At 33.3% G+C, this 18,777-nt stretch overlaps 1 protein-coding gene across 2 annotated transcripts in view; it reads right to left on the bottom strand.

Moving 5' to 3' along the window:
- Positions 1-18,777, bottom strand: part of HSPA4L (heat shock protein family A (Hsp70) member 4 like) — a 66,466-nt gene that overhangs the window by 31,394 nt on the left and 16,295 nt on the right. For both annotated transcript variants that reach the window (XM_031942271.1, XM_031942272.1), the window contains exons 4-11: positions 17,413-17,553; positions 16,215-16,337; positions 12,567-12,666; positions 12,059-12,192; positions 6,075-6,319; positions 5,857-5,933; positions 4,634-4,785; positions 678-784 (exon numbers count right to left, since the gene is read on the bottom strand). In XM_031942271.1, the coding sequence (XP_031798131.1) occupies positions 678-784; positions 4,634-4,785; positions 5,857-5,933; positions 6,075-6,319; positions 12,059-12,192; positions 12,567-12,666; positions 16,215-16,337; positions 17,413-17,553 (1,079 nt within the window). The remainder of the gene's footprint in view (positions 1-677; positions 785-4,633; positions 4,786-5,856; positions 5,934-6,074; positions 6,320-12,058; positions 12,193-12,566; positions 12,667-16,214; positions 16,338-17,412; positions 17,554-18,777) is intronic.

Raw genomic sequence — 18,777 nt, forward strand, 5'->3', positions numbered from 1 at the left:
TGAATTGATAACATAATTGAGAGTAGAAACATTAAATAAAATACTATTCTCTCTCCAAAACAAAAAAACTTGGGTAAGGAAACTTTTTTTTTTTGGGGGGGAGGGGGGAAGGAGGCTTAGCCAAGGAATTAAAGAAATGGCTCTGTAGTAGGCTTGAGAAAATTTTAAATATTAAAATTAAAAACTTTGAAAAAATTTTTTTTACATTACATAGATGTAACTCATTTTGCACAACAGGAAATGCAATTTTTGTAAAATTTAAGTTAAAATTTAAACTATTAATGTTTAAGTTGGAAAACTTGATACTTAAAAATTTTTAAAACCTGGGAGAAGGCCTATTTTAATAAGAAAACAGTTTAAATTCAAATGTAATTTATTTAACTGTTTGAGAAACAAAAATATAAAATTAGAATAAGTAATTCACTTTTATGAGGTTAGACTTCTTTTCTCAAAATAGAACATATATATAATTAAAATAGGATTTGATAACCTACATTTTGCTATTTTCTTATTTAGTCCTAAAACTCAAAACTTCAAAGTTACCAATGTCATTATTTTCCCTTTTTCTGAATGGTCTGATTTCCTGATATCTTAGAATTCTTTTAAGAAACTGAGGCTTAATTAATTTATCTAACTGATTTGTTAATTGCTAAACACGAGTTTAAAGGCAGACTTACCCAGTTCCATCCTCAAAAGATGACTTCCATCTTAATGTTATTGAATAGGGAACAACATCTGTGATGGAAAATTCACGAACTTTAAAGGCTGGTGATAGAATTGCACACTGAAAAATAAAGTATTAATATAAGTCACAGGAAAAAAATACTACTTATGACTGAGTTATCTACAAAAATTTGCTTCAATAAAATCTAACATGCATTTTCCTTTTTTTAAAATTAAAAAAAATTTAGGTGGTACACATTAATATTAATTTTTTATATATTTCCATGAGTCAGGTAGAGAAAAATCAGAAAAGGGAAAAACTATGAGAAAAAAAACAAAACAAGAAAAAAGGGTGAAAATTGTTTCAATCTGCATTCAGTCTTCATAGCTTGCTCTCTCTGGATGCAGATGGCACATTCCATTTTTATTGGAATTGCCTTGGACCATTGACTTGCTGAGAAGAGCCAAGTTACTTGATCAACATACAATCCTGAAGTGTATTTTTTCAAGTTACTTCTGATAAAAATTAGTCTTCTGTAAGAGGAAAAGAAGGTAAATTTGTCTTCTTTCAAAACCAATATAATAAATATTTTGGAATTTCTTAAAGGGAGAACCTGGGTTTGACCAAGTTTTTGCTGTTACACTTGGAAACCTAGTAAATAAGCCTCAGAGAGATGAGTAAATTGTCAAGTAATAGTGAATTTCATGATCAGGATTCATTTTAACTCTAAGGCCAGTCCCCTGCACACTATTGTCACAAGACTTCTCAAAATTGAGAATGTGACAATGGAGACTGAAACATGAAATCAGAGATCACTCATACTGGTTTTTAAGATGTCAAAGTCTAGTAGCATGAGATTTGAAGGAACACTTATAGCTGGAAAAATGACCAACTATCAATCACAGCTCTTGAATTATATTGAAATAAATTAGCGAATATGGAATCAGAGGATATAGGCTCCAAGCCCACCTGTCACTTTTCTAGTTAGATAACTTTGGTCACCCTCCTAATGCGCTCCACTGGTATTTCCTCCTGAATGAATTATAAAATAAAATCTTCTTCTGGCATCTATAAAACTGGCCCTTTCTAACTTCTCCATTTTTTTTTATTCCTTGTCCCTCCACCCCCACCCCACCCTGGTACTCTCTCCTCTTTTCTTTATCTTCCCACCTTTGCATCTTATGTGCCCCCAGCCTGCTTTTGCTGGTTCTCTTCCCATTCCACCCACCTGGCTAGTCCACTCATTTTAAATTATCTTCAATCTATTCTGTACAAACTCTTTACCTGCTGAGTTAAGTATAAGAGTTTGCTCCTAATAGAGAAATGGTCCAAACTCTTGGCTATCATAACATGTGCTTGATTCTCTCTATGTAATGAATAGGCTGGAGAGGAATTGGTACCTAGCTATCTGAACAGTATCTCCTCTTTTAGAATGCCTTTCATTGTTCTTCCAGTGCTTGGCACAATGCCTGGCACATAGCAAGTTCTTAATAAATGCTTGCTGACTGATTGGAATGTCATCATCGCTTGAAATTTTGTCCCTTTCTTTGTAAAATGGGAACAATAATCCATATGTAGAAGCTGCTGAGAAAAATATTTTGTTAACTTTAAAGTACTATATAAATTGGGATACTGCTCAAAATAAATTCTAGGAGAAATGGTCTGGAGGAACATACGGATTAGTGATGAAACCAATGAAAAGTTAAGAAATGTGCCCTAAGAAGCAATAAACTGAGAAAACATTTTTACAGTCAAAGGTTCTGATAAAGGCCTCATTTCCAAAATATATAGAGAATTGACTCTATAAGAAATCAAGCATTCTCCAATTGATAAATGGTCAAAGGATATGAAAAGACAATTCTCAGATGAAGAAATTGAAACTATTTCTAGCCATATGAAAAGATGCTCCAAGTCATTATTAATCAGAGAAATGCAAATTAAGACAACTCTGATTAAGACACTACACGCCTGTCAGACTGGCTAGAATGACAGGGAAAGAAAATGCGGAATGTTGGAGGGGATGTGGGAAAACAGGGACACTGATACATTATTGGTGGAACTGTGAATACACATCCAACCATTCTGGAGAGAAATTTGGAACTATGCTCAAAAAGTTATCAAACTGTGCATAACTTTTGATGCAGCAGTGTTACTATTGGGCTTATATTCCAAAGAGATCATAAAGAAAAGAGATCTTTATGTGCTAAAATGTTTATGGCAGCCCTCTTTGCAGTGGCCAGAAACTGGAAACTGAATAGATGCCCATCAGTTGGAGAATGGCTGAATAAATTGTGGTATATGAATATCATGGAATATTATTGTTCGGTAAGAAATGACCAGCAGGATGATTTCAGAAAGCCTGGAGAGACTTACATGAACTGATGCTGAGTGAAACGAGCAGGGCCAGGAGATTATTATATACTTCAGCAACAATACTATATGATGATCAATTATGATAGACCTAGCCATCTTCAGCAGTGAGATGAACCAAATCAGTTCCAGTGGAGCAGAAATGAACTGAACCAGCTACACCCAGCGAAAGAACTATGGGAGATGACTAAGAACCATTACATAGAATTCCCAATCTCTATATTTTTGCCTGCCTGCATTTTTGATTTCCTTCACAGGCTAATTGTACAATATTTCAGATTTCGATTATTTTTATACAGCAAAATAACAGTTTAGACATGTATACTTATTTTGTATTTAATTTATACTTTAATATATTTAACATGTATTGGTCATCCTGCCATCTATGGGAGGGGAAAAATTGGAATAAAAGGTTTGGCAATTGTCAATGCTGTAAAATTACCCATGCATAGAACTTGTAAATAAAAAGCTATTAAAAATTAAAGAAAAAAAATGTGTCTCAGGTTGAAGAAGGATCAGAGGTGAAGGGGGGATTGTGATAGCAATGTGCTGCTGAGTCCAGAATGGCTTCTGGACCAGCCCAGAAGCCAGCCAGCCGTCTCTTTCCCCTCTTCTCCCCGCCCCTTTGCCTCCACCCACCAAAATCATCATTTTCTATACAACACATCAGGACTTGCACAAAGAATGGGTGGGGGCTATTCTTCCTCCAAGCATATATATTAATAGAGTATGGTCCAATTACTATTTAGCCTCATGTGCTTGGGACCTCAGTGCATCAATTCGAGCTTCAACCCATTACACCAAGTACACCAAGATCTGGCCTGCCTAACTCGAGCCATGCTTTAGTGGCCTGCTATAGTGGAATTGCTCTAGTAATATTTTGACTCTCAAAAGATTGGTTATTTCTTTGATCCTTCTCCACTGTAAAGATCCATTGTCAAGATGGATCACAATGCCTGATGGCCACCATAGGGATTAGTGTTTCCAACCTGGGATCCAGGAATGTTGTTTTAAAACAGCAGCCACCACGCGACATTCTGATTACTTAACAGTATGTAATCTTGAAAAACATCATACTCTGAGAAAGAAGCCAAAGGCCAAAGGGGTGACACAAATAGGGGGACTCGGCCTGTGCTGCCAATCTGGTGATCAATCAGTGGCTCAATTCCCCAGCATGGTTCATCCTCACAAGAGATATTTAGACAGACATCCACTTACAGAGAACACCTGTCCACAGGCATGCTTCCAGACCCAGCAGATAGGTACCTGTTTGCAAACCCTGAAGTGCCCTTCAGCAAGCAGCATCCTGGGACCAATACTTAAGAACATTCATCTCTAGGCTTTTCAAGGTTTACAAAGTACCTTATTCACATCACATCAACTCCCTGAAACAAGTCATGCAGATATTATTAGCCCCATTTTACAGATCAGTAAATGAAGTTCAGATAGGGTGATGTGCCCATATTGGCACTAGGGTGTGAACTTGAGTCTCTAGTTTCAAGCCAAGAACTAGTAAGCCAGCACTGCAGGCAGCGAGGCAAGACCAGTACCAATTTTACCAGAAATAATAGAAGAGGCCCCAGCTCCAAGTCCCTATACCTGCAATGCACATCCTCTTGCAACAGCTTCATCAGCATTTAATGTGGTGCTTATATCTTTAAGAAAGAACTTGGTGATCTGCTCCTTCACTGCAGGGATTCGGGTCGCACCTCCCACAATTTCTATACTATTTATCTCATCACGGCTCAAGTCTAGAAAAGAAAAGAAAATTTTTTTGGTTAGATTCTCATAATCTTAAAATATTTTTTTCTAGCATATAAAGGCAAACAATATACAATATGTGTGTATGTATCTATATGTATGCATGTTGTTGCATCAGTTGGCAACAAATTATTCTTTAAAAATACACAAAATACACAAATGATCTGGTAGACAAAGACCAAAGAGGAATAAAGGTGTCAAATGTCTAAACCAGAATTGTGGGCACAAGACATTGCCTGGGATTTAAAAAGGATTAGAAGAAAACAGACCTGACCCCAATAAGAAAAGTGACAATTTGCTATGATAAAACCTTGGCGAGGTCAGGTCACTTCTTGAAGACAGTCGTTATGCTAAACCCAATCTACAGGCAATTTACTTATGTACTCACAGAGAACGATGAATCAAAAGACCTATAATATTATACAACCAAAATGCAAATACATTTTATTTTAATCATGACAATCAGGGGCCCTGTGACAGAGAAGCATTGTGAATAAAAGGTGGCAACAAAGGAAGAGTCATTGTTCAAATTCTGATTTGTAGTTGGACTAGAGGGGACTAGATGAGGGGAGGAGAGACCACCATTTAAAACTAATTTTTTTCTCAACTGAAAAAATGTTACATTTACATATAAACTATTTTGGATGTCTGGCATCGAAGGGAACGATAATTTTATTTGAAAAAAAATTTATAAATGTTTTAAAATAAAGGTTGATGTTTAGTGACCATAGAAGTTCTTTTTAAAATCATTTTCAAACAACAATTAGAAAAAACATATGTTTTCATATACAAATGTCAAGCCTTTGTTATGCTGATTTGTTACCAAAACCATTAAAATTATTTACTATGAAATAATGCTCTCAGACATTATCATTTACTTTCATGGATTGGAAAACTGAATCACAGCCTGGCTTTATCCCACTCCCCACTACTCTCCTTAGAAGGAATAGAAATCTACCAAATTTTCATTACATAGTAATATTTCTTCTACTTCCACCCACAAGTACCCACACTATAATAAGACAAATCATAACATGACAACCAGAATATTTCCAACTTACTTGCTTGTTCCATTACAGCTTTTAAAGGTGGTTCCACTCTGGCCAAGAGAGAAACAGAAAGCTGTTCAAATTGACCCCTGTAAAAAAAAAAAATTAAGAGTATTAGGCAAAAATAAAAGAATTTTTTAAAAAAGAGTAAAAAAGAGTATTCTACAGTTTTAGAATGAAGAAATCATAAATGACCTAAACATCAAATTAGCAAATACTTTGAAAAGTACCTGTTCATTTTACTAGAAACATCAAGATCATTCATGAAACACTCAATGTTCAGTGGAAGGTCAGATGCATTAGCACTCATCAGTTTCTTTAGTTTTTCACATTCTTGGTATAAGCGCAACAAGGCTCGAGAATTATCTTTCACATTCAGTTTATACTTTGCCTTGAACTCGTCACAGAAGTAATCTACTAAAGCATCATCAAAGTTCCTGCCACCCAGATATGGATCAAAAGTAGTAGCCAAGACCTGGTTAATTTAAAAAAAGAAAATTAAATGTAAATTCCAAGTAGCTTTGATTGTATTTGCCATGTGAAGAACGGTATTTATCATTTAAAAATACTTTACAAATATTCTCAAAGAAGCCATGAAAAACAGAATTAGATATACACACAGACACATACACATATATGTGCATACATAAAAGTATATGAAAATAAGATATTAGGCTTAGATCAACATCTTATACCATATTCCATAATAAATATACAATTTGCATATTAAAGATACTATAAAAATGCTAGTAGATATCACATATATTTCATATAAAAGATGAATTTTTAACCATACAAAAAACAAAGTTTATTACTGGAGAGATAATTCTGATTACATTAAATTTTTAACAAGAACAAAATGAATGCATCCCAGGATAAGGCATACAATGCTCTGGGAAAAAAACATTTTAAATCAAATTCCTCAAATAAGGATTTGATATCTAAAATTCACAGATCAAAAGCCATTTTTCTAATAGTGGTCAAAGGATATGAATCAAAATTTCTCATAATAAGAGATATGCTAATACAATTACATTAATCAAAATCAAAATCACCTCACACTAAGCAAAAGATAACAAAAGAGATGGAAATGGCCAATGTTGGATGAGCTCTGGAAAGACAGACACACTAATTCATTGTTGGTAGATCTGAGTATTAGTACATCTATTCTGGAAAGCAATTTATAATTACGTAAATAAATCCACTAAAATCAACACTCTTTGATCCAGAGATTCTTCTGTTACTGTGACCAATTCCTCCTTCATGACTCCATTTGGGGTGTTCTTGATAAAGATACTTGGAGCAGTGTGCCACTTCTTTTTTGAGCTCATTTTATAGATGAGAAAACACTAAAGTAAAAAGGGTAAAGTGACTTGCTCAGGGTCACACAGTTTATAAGTGCCTGAGGTTAGGCTTGAACTCATGCCTCTTCCCCCTCACTCCAGGCCTAGCATTCTGTTTGCCATGTCACTTACCTACCCTGAGAGATTCTACAGCAAGACATATACCACAGAGGTCACTGACAAAAAGAATGGCTCCAAATATGTGCCAAAATATTTACAACAGCACTTTTTATTGTAGAAAAGAACAGGAAAAAAGTAGATGCCTATGGATTGAGAAGTCAAATTATGGTACCTAAATAGAATGGGATATTACTATGCTATAAGAGACTTGACTTACATGAACTAATGCAGAATGAAGAAAACATGTACAATGATTACAGTAACATAACTGGAAATAACTATCACACCAAACAACTTAAACACATTCTGAAAAATTAGTAAGAACAAATTAGCTCCAAAGAACAGAACAAGAAGATACTGTTTCTTTTTTTGTTTTTTTTTTTCCCTAAAACAATTTGGATTAAGTGACTTGCCCAGGGTCACACGCTAGAAAGTGTTAAGTGTCCAAAGTCACATTTGAACTCAGGTCCTCTTGACTTCAGGGTTGGAGCTCTATCTACTAGGCCATCTAGCTGCCCCAAGAAGATACTTTCTTGCCCCAAATTCTTTTGCATAAGTAGAGACCATAAATGTGGAATATGATATTTAATGATATCATATTTTTAAATATATTAATCACTTCGCAGATTTTTTTCCTCTTTATAAAAAATTGTCATAAAAGGTATTTATCTGAGTGAGGACAAAGAAGGAATAAAGGAGAAAATTTAGTTGAGATAAAAAGATACTAACAAAAATTTATTTTTCTAAAAGCTTTTTGGCACAGGTTAAAATATAAAAAAGCTAATCAGTGGAACAGATTAGGAACAAAACATACAGAGGCAAATTAATAGAAGTAGCACAAAGACTGCTCAATAGGGTAGTAAAGACTCACCAAGAGAAAATCTCTTAAGTCTGGCAAAAAAAAAAAAATTGACTCAGACCAAATTCTTATACCATATAAATTTCAAAAGAATAAACATTATATCATTAAAAACAATGAGAGGAGGAAAGAAATTACTTCTCACAGACTAGCAGCTTTTCAATAAATGAACCAAATCAAGAAAAATACAGATCAAAATAACTCTGGGCAAAGATGACAAATGAGAGAAATTGTTGTAGAGGCTCATCTGGATGGACAACCAAGGAGCACTGCTAGTGGAACTGTGAATAAGCATAAACAATCTGGAAACATCAGAATTATCACTGTAATATCTGTGCATTATGAACCTTCAACCCCACAATACAATCAGTAGGTATATAAATCAAAGAGATCAAAAATGGAAAACTATCCATAAGTACTTTTTATTGTAGTAAATGGAAACAAAGGGGATTGATTGTCAAATTGGGGAATGGTTTATGGTATAAAAAATGTGATACAATCTTACTGCACCAGAAATAAGAAAAATCTCTTAAGATTTCTATAACTAATCAAAGCAAAGAGAACATAAAATCAGGAAAACAATTTATACAGTGACTACAAAAGCATCACAAGATAAAACATGACTAACATAGGGGCAGTCTAGACTCAGTAGGCTGATGTAAAACAGGCTTCCCTACCTCTAGTCAGACATGGATTATTTTCAGACATAGCTGATGTAGAACCATATTTGTCATTCAGGAAGGCTTTCACTTGGAAGAAGGCTAAGCCATATGAGGAAAGTGGCGATGGGGAGGAAGATATACACAGAAGAGTTCCAAAGAGGATACAGACAAGTACGGGAATGGTAATATTATTCTGTTAAGCTAAATAGATTCTTTAAAAAAAAAAAAATCTAAGAGACTCACAGTTTCATATGTAACTTTTTTTCCAATTCTTTATGCATAGAAAAGTTCATGTTAAAAAATGTTTTTTAACTTCATAATGAAAAAAAAAATGGGAGGGGAAAAATGATGACATTCTACATGTCTAGATACCAGTTTTAAATCTATTCTTTTGATTCATGAGATTCAAAAGTACACACCACTGTCACTTTCACTACATCTTCAATGCAGATCAAAACTACTCTGAGCAAAGATAACAAATGAGATAAATTGTTGTAAGGGTCTCTGGATGGACACAGACCATTTTAAAATTCATCCATTACTGATGCTAAAGAATTATGCAAGTGGTTATTATCATAATAAGAATTACAATTTTTAAGGAAAATTTTCTGGAAAGACTTACATGAATTGATGCTGAGTTAAGTCAGCAGAACCAGGACAACATTGTATTCAGTGCCAAGATTATGTAAGGATCAACTGTGGTAGACTAGACTCTTTTCAATAATGCAGTGATTCAAGGAAATTCTAATAGACTTGGGACAGAAAATGCCATCCACATCCAGAGCGGCAACTATAAAGACTAAATGTGGATCAAAACAGTATTTCCACTTTTTTCTTTTCTTTCTTTGGGCTTTTTCCCTTTTGGTCTTTTTTTTTTTTTTTTTTAAACAAAAGATGACAAATATAGAAATATGTTTTAAAAAACTGGATATATTTAACCTATATCAGATTGCTTGCTAAATTGGGGAGGGAGGAGAGGAGAAAAATTTGGAATAGTAAATTTTACAAAAATTAATTCTGAAAACTATATTATTACATATATTTGTAAAAGTAAAATACTTTTAAGGAAAAAAATCTGTTAAAAAAAGACAAATAATTTATCTTAAGTCTTAAAAAAAAAGGTACAAAAACTAGATTTCAAAAAGCAAGTCCTTATTCTCACGGCTTTTTCAATTAAATGTATAATGTAGTACACATACACACACAAAAATTACCTTTTGACAAAGGTCAAAGAAACTTTCAAGATAATCTTACTAACTAAGGTTGTACTGTATTAATCTGGTATGCAACCTCCTTTCTGGCAGAATTAAATTTTTAAAAGAACTCTGAGATGGGAATGGGTGGTGATGAGAACAACACAAAAATATTTAGTGCCAGAGAAGCAACTTTCTATCTAGCAATAATGAAAACAATAGACACATGAGAATGGCAAAGGGGGAGGGAGAGAAAAGAGGAGTTTAAGCAAAAGGGAGAGAAGTTACAGTTTGTTCTCCCCATCCTCCTTTTCTCTACACCCCACCTTGCAAAAAGATAAGAGAACAGAAACCCAGAAGGGATCATAAGCAAGAGAGCTTTAAAAGTTTCATGCTGTAATGAAACATACTATCCAACTCCAGAGAATGAACTGATGGGACTTTGAATGCAGACTGAACATCCTTTTTAAAATTTTCAAAAGTCAAAAAATTTTAAAAATGAATGTTAAAAATATATTTGCATCTAACTGGAAAAAAAATAAAATATTTGAAAAAGTTACATTTGAATTTGTAATACACTTTAAAAAAAAGGAAGGTCTGTATAAAAGATTCCGTTTCATATACAAATTCTCTTGTTCTCTTCACAAAGTGAAAAATATTCATTTTATTCAGGATTTGTTAAAACTCAGGTAAAAATAAAGTAGCCAAGTACTGAAAAGTTAAAAATACAGGTAGGGATAAAGACACAGGAGACAATAGCATGGCAACAATAATATAATAAGAAAAGCATGAGAAGTAGAGTGAGGAGACAGCCAGGAACTTAAGCTTTTAGATTCCTCATCTAAATGGATGCAGTAAAAGTTGTTTCCTCTGTTAAGAACGAACATGCTCCCAGGGCAAGAACTGTTTTGGCCTTATTTTGCATTTCCAGTCCAAAGCACAGTGCAGTACCTGGCACATAATATTAAGTGTTTGATAAATGCTGCTGGATAAATGGTTCTCTTCTGACTCGAAGTACTTTCCAAAGAAATGTTTTTGGCATGTGAAAAAGCCTAAGCCTGAGCACAGCAAAACTGCATAAATTATAATGTATAAAAATGTAAGATAAAGACATCAGAAAATGGTATTCATTAACACCTACCCAAAATGTTCCCAGAAATAAATATTAAATGTATTAAAGGAAAAGTAACATGGCACCAGTGGATAGAGTAAACCCTGAAGCTAAAAAACAAACAAACAAACAAAAAAAAGAAAACCATCTGGGTTTAGGTTTCTGCTTGGATCAACAGGAAATCAATCTATATATAGCAGGAGAAGACTCTAACTTGTCCTAGCAAAGAAACATCTTGACTGGTAGGGAGCTCTCTATGCCAATAAAGGCAAAGGTCTAGTTTCATGGCAGGATATAGGAAACTCACCTTCAAATTCAAAAGAATTTGCTTCATTTCAGATTTCCAACATCTCTAGATTTTGTGACTATCAAGTGGTTTGACCCCTCGGTGGCCTAAGCTATTACCTAATACCACAAGTTACAGAGGAAGTGCTCACATGCACTGGCCAAGAGGTTTCCTCCTCTAGAAATTCTCTATTAGTGAAATTACAAGTCCACTTCTCCAACCTTATTATTACATAAAGGCACACTATTATTTTATCCCATTAGAAAACTACTTCTTATCGCTATTGATGCCTATGCCACAGTTGGCATCAACTTTGGACTCTGGCCCTGGAGTACTAGGTTCTGAGTGATGAACCCTCTACCTGCGTATCAGAAATCATCTTATTATTCTCATTTCTCCTTGACCTTCCCTAGTTTTTGTATCATCTTAATTCCCTTGTCTGTGTGTGCTGTGCTTCCATATTTGAATGTAAACTCCTAGAAGGCAAGCCTGCTGCATCTGTACCTACTATTTAACAGGTGCCACACATGGAGTAAATGCATAAGAATACTTTACCTATACATTACCTTTATTAAACCAATTACACGAATTCCTTTTTAGTAAGAGATTAATAGTCAAATATAGAAAATTTTTTACTTACCTTAAGTTTTCCCTTGTTAAAAGCACAAACTGAGACTTGGTAGGCAGAATGCCCCATATCAATAAATACTACATTTCTTGGTTTCTCCTCTAAAGGTGGAAGATCTTGCTTATAAATTCCATATGCTAATGCAACTGTAAAAACAACAAAAAAAATTCCTATGATTTTCAGCCATTTTGGAGATCAATTACCACTAAATTATTTTATTTAAAGTTTAATGCAATAAGAAAACATTATTATTTATAAAGAGAATGAATTTATTTTTGGTTATCTGCCAACTCATTTTCCTTTCATTCTACATTTTGACCAATGCACATCTTAACATTAAAAACAAACAAAAAAACCCACTGAGGTATCCAAAAGCCTTTTGCTTAAACTAAGAGTTAACCACTTCCAAACTAAAATCCTTACAAAATTAGCACATCAGAATAAGTCTCAAGGCTAATGAAATTCATTGCACTCACTAGAAAAAAAAATCAACAACACATTTTTGCTAGTGAGCATTTACCTGCAGTGGTTTCGTTCATCAGCCTTAAACAATTTAAGCCAGCAACTTGTGCAGCTGCCATCACGGACCTTCTCTCAGCATCAGTGAAGAAACTAGGAATCTAGCATTTGAGAAACAGTGAGTTAAGTACAATAGTTCTATATAACATAATTTACCTTTAAGGTTTCAATTATGAAAAGGGCAAAATTAAGTAAGGTGATTATACAATTTAAGGCAACATCAAGAATCCACTGAGACCTATTAAATGAGGAAAAAGAAATAATCAAATCTTGTTAAAATTGTGAAATGTACATTCTATGATTTGGATAGAACTCAAAAACAGAACATAAGTGTGATTTAATTTCCAAACAAACATAATACATCAAACAAGGTCAAAAGAAGCCAAAGAATGAAATCTTATCGCTAAGTATCTTATTTAAATTAATAATAATGACGATGATGATAACAACATTTATAAAGTCCTTACTATGTTGCAGGCATTGTACTAAAATTCCTTAAAATTATCTCATTTGATCCTCACAACAATGCTGGGAAGTAGGCATTATTATTCATATTTTACAGATGCAGAAATTGAGACAAATAAGATTAAGTGACTTGCCTAGGGTTATAGTTAAGCAATTGTCTGAAGGCAAATCTGAACTGATTCTTCTCTTCAGGACTGGAGTTCTATCCATTCTACCATTTAGATTTGTATATTCTAATTTTCTTAAAAATAAGTGTGTAAACACAGCAATATTATAATGACAATCAAATGTAAAAATCTTCACTGAGTTCAATACAATTATCTAAGACATTTCCAAAGGAAGAACTATACTATCCACCTCCAGAGCTAGAACAGATGAACTAAGCAAAGACAAAGTATACTTTTAAAAACTTTTATATTTCTTGCTTTTCATGGCTAATATATAAATATGTTTTGCATAAAAGAAGTGTGCAGTTTATAATTTTATTTTTAAAAATTTTGTTTCTTATTGTTGTTGGTTTCTAATAATACAATAAAATATTTTAAAATTTAATTTAAATAGCAAAGCCTACCCTAACCCTCTCTGATCTATTCAATTATCAATGAATTTTGCTCAATAATAAGCACCACTGAAAATTCAGATTTAATAAATGACATTTTACAAATACCTTCAGGGAGCTAATTTATAAAAAGTAAACAGTTTAATATGTTTATATTTATTATTATATTTTGGAAATCCACTTTTTATTTTTGTATTTACTTAAAGTAGATCTATTCAGTATTTTGATGTGAATTTATCAGTTAATTTAAATTAATATGAGGTACATGTCCACTAATTCTCATTATGAAGCTAGAACACTATGGTGTTAAAATATCTAGGGCCTGTTAGCAATTTTCTTTAGTGAAGGCTGGAATGTAATATTAAACCTTTTCCCACAAAATTCTAACACCTATTCTCCTAATGAAAGACAAAATATTTTAGTACTGCCATGATTTCTGAAGTATTATAGCACAAGAGTAGGGACACAAAGTGGCAACATCCTTTCTTTAAAAAAGTAAATATTCTTAGTAAGCAACAAAATTTGAGAAGGATTTCAATAATAATAAGAGCAAACAAAACCATAGTTATTTAGGAAAGCTCTGATTTAAAGGCACTAAAATTAGTAACTAAACTTCTTTGAAAAGAAACTAGCTACCCTGTGAGAAAATGAAATAGCTCCTGGATTGATTTCTCTTTTAGCCCTCTCCTGCTGAGCCTTTTCTGTCTAAAGAAAAGAAGAGGCTGAGCTGCTGGGTTGACTATTTGTTCTCATTCTCAAGTACAGTGAAGGAAAAGAAACATCTTTCAGAGTGTTTAGGACCTGCCTTTTAAAACACAGGACCATCTCTGATAGTTACCACCCTGCATGACCTTGGACAAAGCACTCAACCTCCCAGAGACTCTAAGTTTCATCATCATCTCTAAACAGGAAAGTGCATATTCCCATTGTGAGAGACATTCATTCATTCATTCATTCATTTCTTCATTTATTTATTTTATGTCAGGCAATTAGGGGCGACTTACATGGGGTCCCATAGCTAGGAAGTGTTAAGTGTCTGAGACCAGATTTGAACTCAGATCCTCCTGACTTTAGGGCTGGTGCTTTTTCACTGTGCCATCTAGGTGCCGCTTGTGACAAGATTTTTATTAAGTCACCAAGCTCTGGGACAGTGCTGGGAAAATACAGAAAAGTGAAGCTACTTGCTCTGCCCCGTGAGCACAAGGATGTAAGTGGGCTCTTCCTGGCATTCTCCCTTGCTCCAATCAAGGCCTCACCACCCCTTTATGGATTTTACTTCCCTCCCCAAAAATATGGGGTACTGCTGCAAGACTGATATTGGCTCCCAGCACCTCCAACTGCACACAAGTCTCTACATCAGAAAATAGAAAACCATTTGGCAGAATGGCATAATCATGAAGATATACCTCCTATAATCTATCTGCTGTGTATATGGTATTGAACTCTTAAATTGGGCTGCAATGATAAATGGAACCAATATCTCCCCACCCTTACTCTGAAGGACTCATCATAGAATGAGACAGAAACAGAAGGAATCTTGAAGGTCATCTAATTCCACCCATTTTATATTAGAAACAACAGAGGCTCCAACAAGTAAAGTGACTTCCCCAAGCCAGGGCTTGAACCTTAGCATCCTGCCTACATCCAACCCTCTTTTTACTGCATATATTATGGTTCTTTTAGAACAAGGTTCTCTATTGAGTCAGCTACTCTCAGGAAGGAAGTCAGGTACTTAACAGAAAAAAAAAATTTATGATACTAAGGTAAACATTCAATAAATCTGCTTCGAAGAGCACCTTGTGGTCTCTAAAACATAAATGAAATTTTCTGACACCTCAGATTTTCTTAGAAATTCAGCATAGGAGGCATGCCATAATGATCATGATAGCCTATAAATTACAAAGTGATCCAGCTCCAGCTTCTAAAAAGAGTACAGAATTAATGTTTCAATGGGTATATTTTATGAAAATCCCAATTTTTCTTGCACTTCATCTTCCACTTTAAAAAGGAAAGACAGACCCACTTTTGCTGATAACTTCTGGGGCGAATGGGTTAGGGACATACCTGGTGGTGTAAAAGTTTCAGAAAAGGATGGTGGTTATACTGAATGTACTCTTGGGAATTCAGCCACTAAAATCACCAATATCTACTGGCTAATTGTAACTGACAAGTTGAAAAATTTTAAGCTATAACAAAAATGAAAATTTTTTTCTTCCTTCTCTTAACACAAGGACCAGACAACATAACCCAATGGGAAAAAAAAAAATTTATCACCATTTTATTTTTAAATAAAAAATTTCATTGTATCTCTATTTTCTTTGCCCTTATGAACAAAAAAAGAAATGCTCTACATTAATGGACACAGCTTGTTCCTTCAAGATATTCTTACATTCCAGCTCTTCTCATGTTGAAAAAAGAAGTTAATTGAATTTAGCAGAAATGAATAAAAAATGAAAACATAAAGAAAAAAGAACCAGATCCTTACAATATAGAACATATAGGACACTAATACAATAAAAAGTAATATTAAACAAAACTAGCACTTTACATAAGTTATCTCATTGGAACCTTACAACAATCCAAGAATGGTGTTGATCCAATAATATTTGATCAAAGTAAACTTACTGAAATCACACAATCTGCCACAGGCTTCTTCAAAGCATTTTCTGAAGTCTCCTTAAGTTTGGCCAATAGCATTCCAGTGACCTGCTCGATTGCAAAAGGCCTATCTTCTTCTAGGTACCGTACCTGAAAACAAAGGAAAATGTCAGTGAACAAAACAAATAAATATTTAATGAAGCTATCAAGTTAATTCCAGAAAATTTAAAAATAAATGAATAAGCTATCTTGAAATACAAAAACGATCTTTAAAATATTCATTTCAACAAAAATTATTTTTTAAAATGCATTATCATTCATTCCTTATTTTTTCCTCCACTTTCAGAAGTTGCTTTTATTTTTTAATAATAAAGGCAAGAAAAATGTAAATATAAACTCTCTACTAGACTAGTCTTAGCTAAATTTACTATATTTGCATGATTTCGGAGTACTTTTCCTCATAAAATATTCATTTATAATATGACTTTTAATAAAAAATTAAGCAAAATACAAGAAACGAAATCTTAGTTTAAAAGGAGCTAAGAGAAGGTATTTTAGTCTCAAGGTTACATTATGATAACATAAATAACTTACATGTACAATAGCTTTGAACATAAAAGTTTTTTTTTTCTTTTCTTTTCTTTCTTTTTCTCTTTTAGCAAAGTAAACACTTATGCTTGCTTTTAAAAAATCTTAACAGTAGCACTAGCCCTAAAGTCAGGAGGACCTGAGTGACCTTAGACACTTAACACTTCCTAGCTGACCTTGGACAAGTCACTAACCCCAATTGCCTCTGGAAAAAAAAAAAAACTTAACAGTTTAGATGCCATTTTGAATGGCACTGAATGAATGTTTTCCTTTATTTAATACCTTTAACATATCTCAAGATATTTCTGCAATAATTACAAATTTTTTTTTTCAAATACAAACCTCAAATCAGTTTGGTCCTTTCCATAATTAGCAATACCTCTAATTCTCTCTACCCCTCTGCAATTTCTAAAAGTCAGTTTTATTATCAAATTAAGTAAAATAATCAAATATTTTTGTCTTCTCAAAAACTTGATACAAAAAATGGTGACACATTTTTTAACACTTGAATAGAAAGGAACTGAAATCTAGGTGAAACTATTTTAGCTGCCAAGAAAATGTGACTAAGCAGAATGACATCCTCATAGTTGGATTTTTCAATGATTGATTCTATCAAGTTATTGTACTGGATAGGTACCTTAACTCCTGTACTTCCATTTGGCATTTTCTGAAGTTCATAAGGAAGCTTAACCCTTTCAGTTTGCACAATGGGATCATCAAAAGACCGTCCATGAAGTTTTTTGAAGCCATGTAATGTATTTCTTACATTTGTAACAATCTGTTAAAAAATATATATTTTATTAATCAAAGTATATCACCAGACCTTTGCCCTTTACAAGTAAAAAACAAAACCTGTGTTTCCTGCATATCTAAATTTTAAGAAAAAACATACATAAAACAATACATACTTAATATCGATTCTCAAAAAACTGAATTATATATAACAATGGTGCAAATATTTTTTTCATCCTACAATTCCTTTAAAGCTTTTGCTCTTACTTTGATAAGATACAGAAAAAGTTCAAAATAAATGTATTTTTCAGAAGTTTTGAAAAGAAGATAATAATCTACATGTCAATACCTCACCAGTTATTTCTCATCTTCTTCTTTTATTACTTATAAAAAGCAATGTTTGGGAAAGTGAATAAATTTAGTACTGGACCTGGAGGGACTTGGATCCTACTGACTTACCAGATCCATGACTAAATAACAATCTCAATGACCTTGGAACAATTCAGACTCTTAAATTAGACATGTAGTCATTAAAATAAGAAATCCACAGGTTGGTTCTGTCTATTATTCCCACAAGCACACCCCTCCAATGTTTGCTAAATTCTATATTCCCTCAAAGTAAGATTCAATTTATGATTAAGCTTCTCATATTCCGCACATAATTCCTAACTTCTAAGGTCCCACTAAGAGAGCATCAAATCTTATATCTATGATCCATGAGACTTGCTTTCCTCAGAAAGTGTAACAGAGAATTTTGTGATGTATCCAGAAATTTATTCAAACTATCATGCCCACACACATTAGAGTTGGGTGAGCTCATAGCCCAATTCTGGAATGGAACTAAGAGTGAGTCTAATTTTTGTCCAAATGGAAGTATTTGCAGAAAACAAATTTATTGAAACTACCTCCCCCCCCCAAAAAAAAATGGTTAGAGATACAAGGAAAGAAAGGGAGAGAAAAATATTTAAACAGAAATTACCTACAAATATAAGTAGAGCTTCAGGCTAATAAAGTTATATTGGTGATAGAGAAAGGGAAAAAAGATTCAATTCAGGCAGGTACACATCAAAATTCAAAAGAATTCAAGAGATATTAAAACTGAAGAAAATAAGGTTGAAAGGAAAATAAGTTATAATAACTAAAATAGAAAATGTTTTATTACTGGTGAATATACACAACTCAAAAATGCTAAAAAAATACATTCTACATAAATTAGTGACAGCTTCAATTATTCTCATCTCTTATAAAGATTCTCTAAATTTTTTATTTT

Source organism: Sarcophilus harrisii, chromosome 6 (genome assembly GCF_902635505.1).
Source record: "Sarcophilus harrisii chromosome 6, mSarHar1.11, whole genome shotgun sequence".
Classification (NCBI taxonomy): domain Eukaryota; kingdom Metazoa; phylum Chordata; class Mammalia; order Dasyuromorphia; family Dasyuridae; genus Sarcophilus; species Sarcophilus harrisii.